This window comes from Syngnathus acus, chromosome 13 (assembly GCF_901709675.1).
Source record: "Syngnathus acus chromosome 13, fSynAcu1.2, whole genome shotgun sequence".
In the NCBI taxonomy this organism is placed as follows: Eukaryota; Metazoa; Chordata; class Actinopteri; order Syngnathiformes; family Syngnathidae; genus Syngnathus; species Syngnathus acus.
This window is the reverse complement of record NC_051098.1, coordinates 9,674,391-9,690,469: the sequence shown is the minus strand read 5'-3', so window position 1 is coordinate 9,690,469 and position 16,079 is coordinate 9,674,391. Positions and strand designations below refer to the sequence as shown.

Below are 16,079 nucleotides of genomic sequence, written 5' to 3'. Positions count from 1 at the left end.
CCCCAAAAAGGGTTAAAGGTTATTTGAGCAAATTAGTTATTGCAGAAGTATATATCAATTTAGAACCCACTCTCACTAATCAGTAGCCAAGAAGTAGCTCTCACTTGCAAAAAGGTTAGTGACCCTGGTCTAGAGCATATACTTTCATTAGTATGTGCCAGGGTTCGGCAACCCAAAATGTTCAAAGAGCCATATTGGCCCAAAAAAAAAAAAAAACTACCTGTCTGGAGCCGCAAAAATATTTTTAAAATGCAACATAGACTGTCAATACATAAGTTGTATGCCTACTATTAAAATAATTGAAGAAAAAATAGTGGTATCAATTTGATCATTTCTTCTCGCCCATTAGAGTTCACGTACCTGCACAGCAGCGCTGGCTGTTTGATATCGGTCACGTCACACGACTCATCCATCCATCACAGGCAATTGAGAAAAAGCTGGAGCTGAATTGATGTCCTTGGTTTGCTGATCGGTGATATTGTTTGTGCGGAGAGGCATGTCTTCAATTTTCTGAATGATCTCGGTTTTGTTTTTGAAGTCCAAAAATAGGCACTCTGATATTTTAATGAATGAATCCCTTCATGAACTCGCCATCGGTGAATGGTTTTCCGCGCTTTATTATCTGCAACAAAACCTGCAGCAGTAGTAGAGCTTGGAGATGCAATCCGCTTCTTGAAATTGTTTTTTCGGTCCTCAAATTTCACCACTGCAATTGCACGTTTCCTCTCAGTTGCAACTGGGTGATCGTCAGCAAATCTAGCATGCTTTAGCTGAAAATGTCGCTCCAAATTCCTCTTCTTGTTATTTGACAACTTCTCATTGCAAATCAAACATGCAGGCAATTCTTCAGCATTGGCAATGACAGCAAATAGTTCAGTCCATTCTTTCTTAACGCCTCTGTTCTCATCAGCAATCTTTTTTTTTTTGTCTTTTGAATCCATGGCCCATCACTCACACACCTGTTTACAACTCACCTGTGCTGTGTCGCAGGCTATGACGCAATTTTGCTATTTGGCGTCATTCTTCAATTCGGTATTTTTAATATATTTACATACATTTTTACAGCATGACAATGGTTTTGTCATGATTACCATATAAAAACCATATTTAAAGAAAACAACAACAACAAAAACCCAACATATTTTTCCATTTTCACGCATTTTTGCAAAAATTCCAGGGAGCCGCGAGGGGGAGTGCTAAAGAGCCGCATGCGGTTCTGGAGCCGCGAGTTGCCGACCCGTGCTCTAAATAGTACTTTTGATTGTTCCTGAGTTAAAAGACTTTTACTGTATATCCTTTGTGATTGCCCTATGATGGGCATGCAATCAGCACACTGAAAAACCCTTGACACATTCACTATCATGATTATGCAAGACTTGCCAAGCCAAACTTTAAATATGTCAGCACTGTGCTCCCAACTGACACGTTTTCCGCATATTTTAATGCATATTGGCTCAAAGCAATTGCCAGGAGTCTGTTTGGCTTCCAAAATTCTTAACTGGTAATTTAATCTGCGTGTCAGCGTGACCAGATTGCACTTGACATCGCACCCTCCATACTCCTTTAATTCTTTTCCTCTCTCGTTTTCCCTGATCCATGTGATGACTCAGGAAAACTGCTTGCCTTTTGGAATTAAGTGGATGTGAACATGCGGTGAGGGTAGAAATTAAAAGTGAAGTGATAAGTGAGTATGTGAATCCTTGTGCCGGGGTGTTAAGGCTATGATACATGGAGGGGGTGACATGTTTCCTCTGATCAGGGCTGAGGACGTGACAGGGGGAAAAATGGTTTGCCTCAGGGCAAACACACTGAGCAAGAATGTTGTCTACCTTTGATGCTGTCACACATGCACATTTTGGAAACACCTCTGGCGTTTCCTCCTTCACTATCCTTCCATCACTTCAAGGAATTTTATTGTCATACCAACAGGCATTTCCACATTATATGCCACAAAATATGATACTTGAGGTCCCAGGTTAAGATGCTTATTTACGGTTATGAACAATCTTAGCGCTGAACAATGCACTTTATCTCAGTGCTGTTGCTCATAAAATGTCCTCGCTAGAGGGATGGTTGCTGGAAATGGACCTTTATACATCTATGTAGATATTGTATTAAAAATTAGAGTTTGAGTTTACCACATTAACAATATATACAGTGTATTCCTGATCAGTTTCATGTTATCCTCATTGAAATTTTTTTTTTTAATGAAACTATGATTTGAAACACATTTTTTTTCTTTGACCAGACACATTCACAAAGTATCGACATCAGACTGGTGTCGCCAACCCCAGCTTGTGAATTTTACTCTGTTAGAAATTGCTGATGGAGCGAGTATCACTTTTGAAGTAATATATTAGTTGTGGACTGATTAATCATTGTTGGTCGTTCGTACCCAATTGCCACTGATAAAGTGGTGTTGAAATTGTTTTGATGGATCATGGTATTAATGTTATTTTTTTTACAAATGCCATAGAGCGACAAATGAATGAGATGCAATAAAAACTTTATTTATCTAAGTTTACCTTTATTTCAGCACCTTTTTATCTAGAATTTCACAGTGATCAAAACTCTTTCTTTTTTTCATAAATAAGCATGATGCATCACGTACAATAATATCATGAAATGTATCATAACATTTGTGTAAGGAGCACTGTTGAGTCAGTCGTACCAATGGAAATCAAATGGCAAGTACCACAAATATCTCAATTCAAACAATGTGAACACCCAAATAAGTATATAAATTCAATACCCTGAAGAGGATCAACTACTGTAGCATACATTATGCCAAATTGGCGTTTTTTGGGGAGGAACTAAATATCTTACACTTGGTGCTTGCCGCTTGGTGATGACACAGCAGTTAAAATTGTGGCTAATAATTACAACTGCATTTATTTTGGCACTTGATAAATCAAACTGATCAGGCAGTACTAACGAGGGAAAACAATTCTAAAAATCTGCTAAGCAGTTGCAAACACTGGGAATTTTTCAGTTTGCTGAACAAAATGGCGGAAAAACAAACAAATAAAGAAAAAAAGCTTTCTATCCTAAAATTGGAAACCAGCTCTCTGGAGTGTACTTGCTATGAAAATTAACAGTCAGAATTCCTGTCCAGGCTGGACTAGTTCCACACATTAGATCACTAACACGCTCGGCACTTTTTGATCTGAAGGTGTTTGGAATGATCATTTTAACAAAATTGTGGGGCAACCCATCTCTAGGCCACAAGGGAAGCCAGGGGACACTTAAAATTGAGCTCAGACTGTATCGACCAGTGGAAACCTCTCGCCAGTGTGGGATGGAATGATATGGGTGGGGGACATCTTGATGAGAGGATAAATTCGCATGTAGGTTGGCCATGTTACGTATTCATGATATGTATTATAGATGCACTTAGTGTCTTTGTCATCCTTCACAGGAGTATTCAAAATTATCATGACTTTTTGCCTTCATTAAAAACATTCTTATGAAGAATGTATACTATGGACCTCTTTAGAATTTGTAAACAATGTGGCGTGATTTGGGGGCGTGGCTTAGCTGGAGGCAAAAAAGAACGAGAAAAATGGTCATGTGAGTGAATATAACAATACCACAATATGATGACATTTTTCTGCATAAAAATAGCAGCGGTTACTTCTGGCTTCTCTTCATTTGCCTCCAGCTAACACCGTTACTTTATAATGATGTAAGCCGTAAAGATCTCCAAGACCTGGGCAAAGTATGACCAGCGGACCACATCCGGCTTTTCCACAGTCTTTAACGGGCCCTCCAAGAGTTCATGAAGTTAAAATAAAGATATGGTTTGGTCCATATTGTAGTACTCATGTTTTGGTCAGATCTCAAGGGCTGTTCATCCAGTATGCTGTTGAGTGAAATGTCAGCTACAGACAGCATCTTGATCAGCCAATAGGACTGCACGAAGCATGAAGTCCTGCCTTACTGCATGTGACAGATAGGGGAGTGCTCAGATATCAGTGGTGATGACAGGCGTCACACCATGAATGAGCAAAGTGGGGCCCAGGTCACGAGTCAGCAGCTCCAGCTGATGCAAGTAAGAATTGTAACGACGGGTGTCAGCTGGTGGGCGGGGCAAGTATAGAAAGCGCACAGCGGGCGGTGGCTGGGCCTGGTCGAGGATGAGCTGATTGACAGCTGACAGGTAGTCATCAGACAACCGCGTGGTGTTGCTTGGCAAGCTGTTGACGGAATCGTCTTCATCCTCTTCGTCTTTTCCCAGTTTCTTCTCATCCTTGATGGTATTGGAGGACTGAGATGATCGCCTCTTGTCCCAGTCACCTTGGCGCTGCCAGTGTAGCGCCACTTGCTGGTCCCAGGGCACAGGGCAAATTTGAGCTTTAATTCTCAGTTCTTTCAGCAGTTGTCCGAGCTTCTCTTCCAAGCCTCTCACGCTCCTCCCTTCCTCCACGCAAAGGAAGAGACGTAGTGTAGCTTTACGCCAGGCTCGGACCATATTGAGAATGCAAGCTAGCTGCAGCAAGAACAGAGAGCAGGTATCCACGTAGGTTGTGCTGTCCGGACGCAGAAGGTTGACTGGCCAGACGTCCACATACACAAAACCCTTCCCTGGAGAGGAGGAGGCCCCTGACAAAGCCTCTGTTCGGTCAAAACCGTTAAAATAACGTGCCAAAACCACATTCTTCAGCATTTTCATGGCATCTGCAATGATTGCTACATACTCCGGGGGCCCCAAAACCTTGCCACCGTGCACGTCATCATTTGCAGCCCGAGTACTGGACCGAAGGGAAGCAAAATGGAACGGAGTTGGGTGCTGCTCAGGATCATGAGAGAGGCAAGAAAGATCTGTCAAATGATTTGTGGAGAGCTTGTCCTTTGGGAGGCTGTCATCATAAAAACCCAGGACAAGGGTGTTGGGGCGCATCCCACCTGGAAGGAGTCAGTGAGACAAGATGATTTGTTTTAAAACAAACCTAAAATCCATCAACGCAATACAAATCACATTTTCTATACAGTGAAGCACCAACATTTACTGTAGCGTATCAATTAGCAGGGTGACTGGAAATATGCCATATAAGCATATAAATTATATGTTGACATTCGAGGGTAATGTTGCATGATGGCACTCCTGGCACTTTTAAAATTTGTTGAAGATGGTAAAGTTATAAGAATTAGGAGCGGGTAAGCATTTACCAACCAAAGATTTGTTCCTCTGTGTCATTAGTCGTAATGATCCCCTTTTTCGTTTAGTACCATTGATCATCATGGCCAGACCCATCCACATGGGCTATTTTTCCCTCAATTTCATTCTTATTTTATCATAGTAGCTATTTTTGTCTCATGAAATATTAACATTGCGTTGTTTATCACCAAGACATGAAAAATATAAAGAAATGATGATGTGATTTTGTTTGACTGATGGCCAGTCGTATCTACAACAGCCCATCACAGCCTTAGTGAGAATAATGTTAGGTGCACAGGCCTATACTACGTGACAAATGCATCAATGTTGTCATCCATTAGTCCTCAAATATTTCAAAGTGACTCTGCACCTTTTTTTTTGTATGGCATTGTGTAATGCGGCATGACATGTTTGTAAAACATGAGGACTGAGGACAGTAGAGTGGCACACGACAATCTAAAACCATACATAATCATAAAATAAGCTTATGTTGCTTAATTTGTCAGAAAACTACAATCACTCGTCACCAAACTCTATGTGAACACCGTAGAATAATATTGTGTGCTATCACAGAAACATTGTAGGTGCATTTCCAAGCATGTATCCATAAATGTATCAATGTATCAATGTATCAATGTATCAATGTATCAATGTATCAATGTATCCATCCATCCATCCATCCATCCATCCATCCATCCATCCATCCATCCATCCATCCATCCATCCATCCATCCATCCATCCATCCATCCATTATCTGAAAGTCGATTGGTCATTCAATTGGGCTCATTACTATTTTTTCATTTAGAACAGTCCAGCAGTTCCAAAGATTTTTTGCACCACACATAAAGAAATCTTTTGACAGATCAGCATAGAAACAACTGATTAAAAAAAAATATATATACCGTAATTTTCGGACTATAAGTCGCACCGGAGTATAAGTCGCACCAGCCATAAAATGCCCAAAAAAGTGAAAAAAAACCATATATATGTATATAAGTCGCTCCTGAGTATAAGTCGCCCCCCCACCCAAACTATGAAAAAAAACCGCGACTTATAGTCCGAAAATTACGGTATATATATATATATAAAAAATTAATCCAGCAAAACATGTGGGAGAGGAAGATAAGGTGAGTGGACGTCGTAAACAGTTCAAAGAAGATAGCAAGAGTGCCTGGTGGCCGAGCAGAGAAAAGAGCTACTACTTGTTTTTTAGAGTCCTGGTTTCATCATCACACTGAGCTAAGTTTGAGTGAATGTCTACCTAAGTAGACTCCTGCGTGCGATCCATTTAACCGTCAAAAGAACATGTTTGTGCCATTAATCCCAGCACAGAAAAGTCAAAGTCAAACAATAGTAACCTTGATAGGTAACAGAAAAAATACCATCTACCATAGCCTAACAGAGTTAGTCCAAGTAAAACTGCATCAGGCACCAAAAGAAGAATTTATAGGTGGACTATAGTCTTAATTACAAATTATGTTAGGCCGCGTGCCTTTAGGATGTACATGTCTGATGACCAAGGTAGGTTAAGGTACATTTATTGCTCTCTCTTAAGTAAACTTGTCAGTCCCTCAATCGTCATGTTAACTATGACATTTCATTCTGTTTCCTCAATCACTATACCTCGGTCAAATGATATTGAAGGCTATTGGTGCCATTGACAAACACTTTGGCTTTTGCCTCATGGGAAACCGTGTGATGTCATGCTACTGGATCTTATTAGAATGTTAAAGTGTAGCTGTGTACAAACAGCAAAATGTGGGATTTGTACTGATGGTGACACTGACCTAGTCCAGAAATGAACAGAAGGTGCTGGATTCCATGACGCACTGAATCAGCCAGCGTCAGGTTGACAAAGGCCTTGATGTTGAGATGATCCACCAGAGACAACCAGGAGGCATACTGAGATTGTAGAGGGTCAGAGGGTAATGTGTCTGTTAGTGAGGGTGGGGAAAGATAAACAGATACGTAAGTCAAAAGCATAATATGCAGTATCAACAGAGCATAGCCCACAGGCCACATCGAAGGGCAAAAAATGGCCTGAAAATAATACGGGTGTAACTACTTTACAATACAGTCGTCTTAAATTCTATCTGTGAGTGAATAACCGCCTCATATTTCTCAACACCAAGTGTCTGCTCAAATTAGAGAAGGGCTCTTCATCTGTTAATGAAAATATAATTCCACCCAACCAAGCGACACTCAGGGGAGATTATGAACTATTCATTCAGGCCCAGCCGGTGTCCATGAAAAAAAAACAAAAATATCGGCTTGAGGAACATGGCTTACATGGTATGTGTGTTCAAAGCAAATGTTTGCCATGTTAGTAGAGCATGTTTTAGAATTAAATTTTTGGAAGGTGCAGATACATTCCTTCCTTCCTAAAAAAAAAAAAAGTTGTTTAAATGTTACCATATTGCTCATGTGTTGAGATTTTCTACCACATTTGCAGAGCTTCGCAGATGTTTTGAAACAATTACATTTGATCAGAATAGTGTCCCATATCAGTTCTTACTGAGTTCGCCAAGTTGGACATGCCCCAGCACGTACAGTCCACTCTTTTTAATATCGTTGATGAAGGTGATGAGGCCTACACTGCTTCGCGGGTTGGAGACCATCAGCAGAACCTGCGGCCTCCAGAACTTGACGTGATCCTTCCTCACATCCAGCATGAGCAAATACTTGCGTACCTAAAAGCGACAAGGAAGACCCATAAACTGAGATGGAATTTAAAATTTACTGGCCACTTTCGTCTATAATCTGAGTCATGGCTGGGAACGGTTCTTAAATGAGTGACATTGAATGGATTAGATTGTCAATCTGAAAATTGTGATCGGATACACTGTTTTCAGAGACACAAATATTTTGACCTGAGAAGGATTTCAGTGTTAATGCAACACACCTTCGATCGAAACAAATCATTTCACATGGGCAGATTGATCAAATATATAGGAAATAACAATCAAAGAAAAAAAAGATGTCAACAAAATATTGCTTCGTCCATTTCCACTTTAAGTGTAAGCGTTATTTTGCATATTTTTCTCGTTTGCTGCAATGTTTCAGACCAGACCAGTTGACTCTTGCACCTGCCATGTCTTTTGCTCACTCCACATGCACGCACACACACACACACCGTATTAACACATAGGATTTAAAAGATAGCATCATCAGACAGGTTAATGTCTTTCTTAAAACAGTTTCAGGTCAGGAATCTTGCTGAATGCTTGCTTGTCTAACCAATTTAAGTTTCAGTAATTTCCCACCTTACTTCCATTACTTGCAATTACATGTTTTCATGCTTGCATCAACAAATAACCAACAATAGCCTCAGAGGTGCAGACCAACTGCGCCCACTCATCTAATCATCTGTCTTCTTTATCTTCCCATTTTCTTTGGTCTTCTCATCCATCAGACTATCATCATTTCTGTCTCTTTGGACTCATCCATCACTTTATTTTCTCAATCACTCATCCGCTCTCTTTGCTTATATTCTGTCTACATCTATTTCTTTACTTGATACCATTGGCATCAATTTGACTTTTTTTGTCCCCAAGTCTTTCTTTAACACTTGTCAGCAGCTTGTTATCGTCTAGTGTTTTTTTGTTGTGAGCGTTTCTGTCTCCATTTCTTGCTGCAATGCTATCTCGCTGGCAATCTGCCATACCGGGTGCTGTTGGAACTTTGACATATTTATAGTGTTTATAACATACTGCTACACACTTGTGTAATTTGGTGTTCTTGCAATTAAAAACTGAGACCAAGAGAATAACAAAAACAATTATTTACGATATATACTGTTCAAAAGTTTGGGGTCAATTAGAAGTGTCCTTATTTTTAAAACAAAATTGCTTTTTTTTTTCAATGAGGATAACATTAAACTAATCAGGAACACACGCTATACATTATTAATGTGGTAAATGACTATTGTACCTGCAAACGTTTGGTTTTTAATGCAGTATCTACATGGTATATAAAGCCCCATTTCCAGGAACCATCCCTCCAGTGTTGTAATGGTTCATTGTGTTTGCTAGTTGCCTTAGAAGGTCTAGTGAATGACTAGAAAACCCTTCAAAACCCCTGAAAGCCGTTTTCATGGAAAACACTTAATTGTCTGAGTCATACTTTTGAACGGTAGTGTATATATAATTACTTCACAGGTTCTTTTATCTCAAACAAATTATTTTAGGTGCATTACCTGACATGTTTCGGCGGTTTCTTCCGCCTTCATCAGAGTGTCACTGATGTGGTTGTGACGCGTCTTTATCAGCTGATGTATATATAATTGTTTATACTTTATGTACAGTATTTTCTGCACTATAAGGCGCACTGGATTATAAGGCGTACCTTCATTGGATTTTTTACTTTAGAATTTTTTTCATATATAGGGCGCACCGAATTAAAAGGCGCATAGAATAGAAGCTACTGCATCAAACTGGGGTTGACTAGGGTTGCGTTATGCATCCACTATATAGAGATGTGCTAAAGGGAATGTCAACCCAGTTAATTATTAGTTGAACAGCACAGATATTTGGTGACATTAAAAGTTTACTAAAATTACAATTCATTTTCACATCACAAAAACCTGGCAACTCGTTGACTTTCGTGTGCTGTTGAAGCAAGCATGTAGGTTCTATTTCTCTGCTTGAAAGTAATCATGTAAATTGAACTGCCCTATATAAGAGAAAAAGCATGGAAGCAAGAAGGAGGTAGATGATAGGAACGTAAGCATCAGTGAGAAGGGAAGAAACGGAAAGGGAGGAGGGGGAAGGAAGAAAAGTGCAATAAGTTGAGTGGTTGTAATAATGTTCTGCCTCTTGACAAACTGCTGGCTAACCCAGACACCCGAATCGCCTTGGCAACAGGCCTTGCTGCAATGGAACCGCCTCACCTTGAAAGCAACAGGCCCGCCTATAGAGGACATAGCGAATTGTATGACACAAAGTTATGTATGAGTACAAGTGCAGCACTTTGTTGAAGGAAAAATATGCAGAGCGTGTCAGTTAGGTCTGATATAAAAATGATAGATAGGCTGCACAACAATGAATGGGTATGAATTTGGAGAGACAGCATTCGATGTGTGTGTTGTTGTCTGCTGCTTACACTTGGCTTGGGGAGGCTATAGTCTGTGTTTGTGAATCTCAATAAACATTTTAAAGAGATTGCTTGGCAAGAACACATTTTTTTTGTTTTTTAAGTTGAGGGAGTGAGATTTTAGATGCTGTAATAATGATAAGGCAATGCTGTGTGCATTTGTTTGTGTGTGTGCTTCAAACCTGGTGGAAAATGAGAGCCTGGCTGATGTAGCCCCAGCTTGAAGTTGGACTGAGGTAGTGAATCAGCAGAAGCAGCAGCAGCATGAAGGCGATGCTGGCTGAGGCATAGATGGAATTGATGAGAAACATCATGACGGCGCAGCCTACAATGCCCAACACACACGTATGCCAGGTGAAGTAACGAAACGTGGGCCTGGGAAGGAAAAAGTAAAATTCTTCGTTATTGAATCAGAACAAATATTTTCTAAATCATACCTATTTGCATAATGACTTAAGAGTGCTCAAGGTTTTGGTAACGATTAGTCATGGCTCAACTTGCGATCATCACATGAGCTGTGTTTGATTATTATGTGAGCCCTGAGCATGTCGCTTTGATTATAATTTTGAAAGAGCGGCGGTGAATGTGTGCAGTAACCTCCACTATGTGCTCTGTGTGCAGGATGGCTAAACAGATGATGGAGGACCAGAAAGATCAATACTATCAATATTTTCTTTTCACCTTTTAATGTAAAACCTCACCTCTCATGCCTTCAAATACTGGGCAGGTTCAATCCCCGAGTTGATGGACACCATTATCACGATTACACAGAGAGCAATAGCAAGTGAATACAAATCTCCAATTTTGTGTTTATAGATTTTTTTTAAATTCATATTTATCTTCACAAGGCATTAGTGTAATAAATGGTTGACACTTGTAAGTTAAGTCAGAACATATTATAGTCTATAACCCAGGTGTCAAACTCAAGACCCGGGGGCCAGATATTTTATGTGGCCCGCGAAGACAAATTGTGCATCAAATTTGTGTGTCATTACTAGAATTGAAAATTGTCTTCACTTTTAAAAATCTCTTTTTTTTAAATATTTGACCAGTTTTTACTCGTCTGATTTGAAAACGAGTTATTTGTCATTTTGTTTTGTAGCTTATACTGTATATAATATGAGGTGCTCATACATTTATTTGGGTTGACAGTCATAATAGCCCTCCGAAAGAAACTATGACTACAATGCGGCTACAAAAAATGAGTTTGACACCCCTGGTCTAAAACTAACACAAGCTAACACAGTAGTCAAGTTATTTATGAAGAATATCTGTATAAAAAACAAATTAGAAATATGAAACAAATAAAAAATGGTAAGTACAGTATCTAAAGAGAGGTATCTACTGTAAACCTTTTGAAAGGTATAGCAACATTATTGGTACTTAACTTTTAAGTCCTGACCTGAACCCACTGATGTGCCACATATAGGTTCACTACTTCAAACTTTGCTTTTACGTCTTGACCAAACATCTTAGCCTCTTTTTCACCCTATTGGAGAGGTGGGTGTAATAACAATAAAAGCTCCCCTTAACCGCCCTAGCAATCCATCTCATCTTTTCGTTTCATTATGATGGAAGCTCTACAAACCATCTCTCTCTCACCCCATCATCTGTCTGTGGTTCTCCAGCAGCTGATGTCACTTTGCTGACACGACAAAATTACCCTAAGAGAATCACTGCCAATCAGTGAATTAAAACAGGCGACTAGACTTGGACATTTGCCCAGAATCATGACATAATTATGGTAAAGTTAGAACAGAAACGAAATTCTTATGAGCACGCACAAACACGCACACACACACACACGCACACGAACACACACACACACACACACACACACACACACACACACAAAGCGGTCTACGAGACGAGACATTACGTCAGCCAACAGGAGATACTCAATGACCTTAAGCCACATAAGAAGTGACAGATTTCAATATCTTCCTTTTAAAATATAATTTTATCTGTAAACATTACTTACATAATTACAATCTACACAATGTGGCAACTGTGTTCTTCGAATATGAAGTCTGCAGGTTCCAGACATACTTGCCAACTTTCTCGATTCAGGCAGAACTCTCGAATCTTAGCCCTATCTAGTCTCACGATTTTACAGTGAAGTAAACAGTTTACGTTCTGAGGAATGTGATGCGACACGGCTCCTCTTCACAGAGGGGGAAGACTGCTCACCCGGACTCCTGTCAGAAGTCATCCAGCGAGCAATCATCCTAAGACACAGTCTCATCAATATTTTGAAGCAGATGTAATGCCTCCTCTACTGTATGTTTTTTTGGAGACCATAATGATTTTCTACCAAAATCAATGAATGTTGGAATGAAAGTAAGTTTCTTTTCCTGAATAATCACGAGGTACTGCCAAGGCACTGGGAAACATTTTAACACATTTTTGTTTTGTTTGTTTTGTAAAAATTTGAATCTGGGTCAAAACATGTATGAAGATGTTTCAAGGTGGTCAAACAAAACAGTTTTTGTATTTTCTTATGATTGGTTTGAGTTTGACAGAGGTCTGCAAATTCTCTAAAAGAAAAATATTTCAGCAACTAGGGCAAAACCAAACAACTTATTGTTTGTACAAATAGACTATGTAATAAACTTTCTACTTTTAGGTACTTTACCAATGTGGCACAATTAAAAGACCCTTTGATTTGTATTCTAGTGATCCTCGTATCCATTGTTTCCTATAAATCTACACATATTTGGTGATTCATCTGGATTTTATTGCACTGCATTTAATGCATTTAACAAAATATAGTATGTATTTGACAGAGGACTAAGCATGTAGTAGTTTGTTCGGATGGTCAATTCACATATTAAAACAGAGACAATCAACTTGGTGGTAAAGGGAATGTGGGTGTCTTTTGAATGCAATGGGACTAGAAAACATATGACCTGTAATTCACATAATTAAAATCCACATGGAAACAATGAAGAGCAGATTATCCCCTTAATCTTGCTCAGTGACAAAACAATGCTGCATGTATGTGCAGCATTTTGTGTTTCTGTGGGCACTTGTGTGTGCTTAGGCAGTCCTGCAGAGTGACTGCAGTTGGCCTTAAGGAATAGTCTGCGTCTCTGGAACCACTACTGATAAAGCTGTAGCCCACACAGAGGCCTCACCACACTCAAAAGATAACACCAGAAATGCACACGCACGCACGCACACACTCACACGATGCTCGCGTCAGACAGCTTTACTCACACATCGATAATCAGGAACAAAAAAAAACCTCCGGCATGACTTCACACAAAGCCATTGTCTAAATTGCATGCCTTTACGCTTCCGTTGTATACATATTCTGCAGATACATTTGCACACAGACAGACTTAACAAGTAGGTATTTTTTTCCGCTACATCATAATTTCAAACCCACCCCTACACAATGCCAAATTTAAGGGAAAGGGAAATATTTCTGCTAAATTAGTTATGCTAATTACAGAGCAGCTCTCCAGGGAGACATGGGGCTAAATGGCTTTTAATTCTTTTTGCCTGGAAAGAGATGTGGGAGAGAGCCTCGGCACAATGAAAGAAGCAGACAGAATAAAAAGAGGAAAACAACTAGAAACGTACGGCTAGCAGACAGGCCGCATTATCAGCTGCGGTGACTCCTTGGCATGGGAGATCAGCAGGTGGGAAAGTTTTGCCTCTGTGATGACTAATTCCTGCAGCCTGTTCTAAAAGTCAACAAGATGCAATTCCCTGAAATAGCATAAAGAAAAGCATACTTTAAGAGCACTTTCCATTTTGTTGGACTGTGTGTTACATGAAACAGTATATATACTGCAACCTAACACCTTATACAATCAATAATATCTTGTAAATAGTATATTTGAAATTTTAATGCACAGTTTCTGGCACATTAAAATGGTTAGAATCATCAAGCCTATTTTAATAGGCAAAGACAAACAAATATAGTATTCTTTCTAAATAATTTTGGGTGGGGAGAAAAAAATATATTTTATGGAAGAAAATTTATTTTAATCCCTCCCCTTATACTATAAGAGGTTTATGCGCACCCTTATAAATATGGTGGTGACAGTGTGATGGTATGGGGCTGCCCTGTTTCTTCAGGACTTGAATAATCTTCTGTGGTTATTGGATATTGAATTCTGATGTCCATGTGGAAATCCTGACATTCAAACATTCAGCCGTCAGTAGCTTGATGTTCATTCCCGTTTTATGCCACGGTGTCTCTAATCTCGATCTTTTCTTTTTTTTTGGTGGGAAGAAATCTGTCAAATGCATGTCATCATCTTGTGTTCAGCTGCTGACAGTTTTGTATTTTTCCACTCAGGGGCCTGGTGGATGGGTGTAGCCAACACATAACTGCTTGGCATCTTAATCAGCAGGGTCCTTAAGTGCTAAAATAAGCTACGTGCTGTTGTTTGTCTTAGTCAATGGAACATGTGAGTTTTACCTGCCACAGTTCATCTCGTACAAGTATGTATAATAAATATGTCGGGTTTCCTTATTCCTATTTTTTTTAAAGTAAATTGGTCTATGTGTTTCTGTGTGGTTGTCTGTCAGTATCTAAGATTGTGTGATTCAGAAATTGCTCTTTCATTTGTTACCCTTTGCCCTTGTTTATTCATGATTTCACTTTTGAGCTGGTGGGGTTTTTTTTGCAAGGGGGGAGACTGAAATAGATTTGAGATATAAGTCGATTGAGGTACGAGCTTGGTTACCTATCAAACTCGAGAAACAATTGTAATGCTGAACAATGTGCAGGTTCGAGTAAATAAAATTCATATAATTTCGGAAAACAGCTCTTTCAAATGTAAAATGTAATGAATGATTTTTTTTACATTTGGCAAAACAAACCATTGATTAGAACTAGTGCTCAACCTTTGTGTTGTTTTTAAATTTTGTGTTTACGCTGTCTGTTTTGGTATCTTTACTTTAACTGCACTCAAACTATACGTGCTTGGGAGGCTCCAAGTATTCTCATAAATTTCAGGACTAATATCCAGCTTTTACTGCAGGGGAATCCATAACACAAAATGCAATACCGGAGGTGATATGTCATAACAAGGGAGTGATGCACTGTGCCTAAACAGCTTCTCTCCAGTGTGACAAATTAAAAGCAGTTGCACTTATCATGTTTAGAACATATCTCTAAGCCCAAGGAAAGGTTTAATCATGGAAAGTATGACTTAAGGAAACCGGTCCCGGTTACTGCGTTTGAAGATGCACATCTATAATGACAGATAGTAGCAGCAGCAGCAGCAACCAGAAATATGAAATGACTCATAAAAAGTGATTCAAATACCAAATGCCAGCAGTGCCACAATGTAATCATTGAGCTAAAAACACACTGACGCTGTCCTCATGTGTGAACACAGCTTTAGCGAGCTTTTATAAATCAGGGTCATTGCTAGTGTCCAAGGAATACAAGCCACACGCCAAAACACAAACATTGTAAATTTAAATCTTTTAGCATCTCCAATCCCAGGTACTTGAACAACCAATTCACATTGCACACCCTCAAACACAAACACATTTATTGCTGGTCCCTCTCCAATATGGGGCCATAAGCAGGGACCAGGTTTATGTCTTTTAATTAGTACACAGTTGCCATAGTAGCATCCAGCTGGAATACAAGCACCCCTTTCACACATAAACAATGGTACCCATAGAGAAGAGAGAACAGGAGGGGATTATGATTAGAGTGGAAATGGGAACATGTGCAACAAAATAATATATCTTATTGAGTTTTATGTATTGCCTTTATTATCAAAATGTGACCTGGGTAAGGGTGTGAGGGGAAAGACGAACAACTCCATATTTGAAAGCGATGGATCATAACACTAG

At 39.4% G+C, this 16,079-nt stretch overlaps 1 protein-coding gene across 1 annotated transcript in view; it reads right to left on the bottom strand.

Annotated features, from left to right (window-relative positions):
* Positions 1-3,611: 3,611 nt before the first annotated feature.
* Positions 3,612-16,079, bottom strand: part of zgc:153039 (uncharacterized protein LOC767698 homolog) — a 34,528-nt gene continuing 22,060 nt past the window's right edge. The window contains exons 10-13 of the mRNA XM_037268098.1: positions 10,433-10,625; positions 7,675-7,849; positions 6,947-7,093; positions 3,612-4,905 (exon numbers count right to left, since the gene is read on the bottom strand). Of these exons, the coding sequence (XP_037123993.1) occupies positions 3,965-4,905; positions 6,947-7,093; positions 7,675-7,849; positions 10,433-10,625 (1,456 nt within the window). The 3' untranslated portion in view covers positions 3,612-3,964. The remainder of the gene's footprint in view (positions 4,906-6,946; positions 7,094-7,674; positions 7,850-10,432; positions 10,626-16,079) is intronic.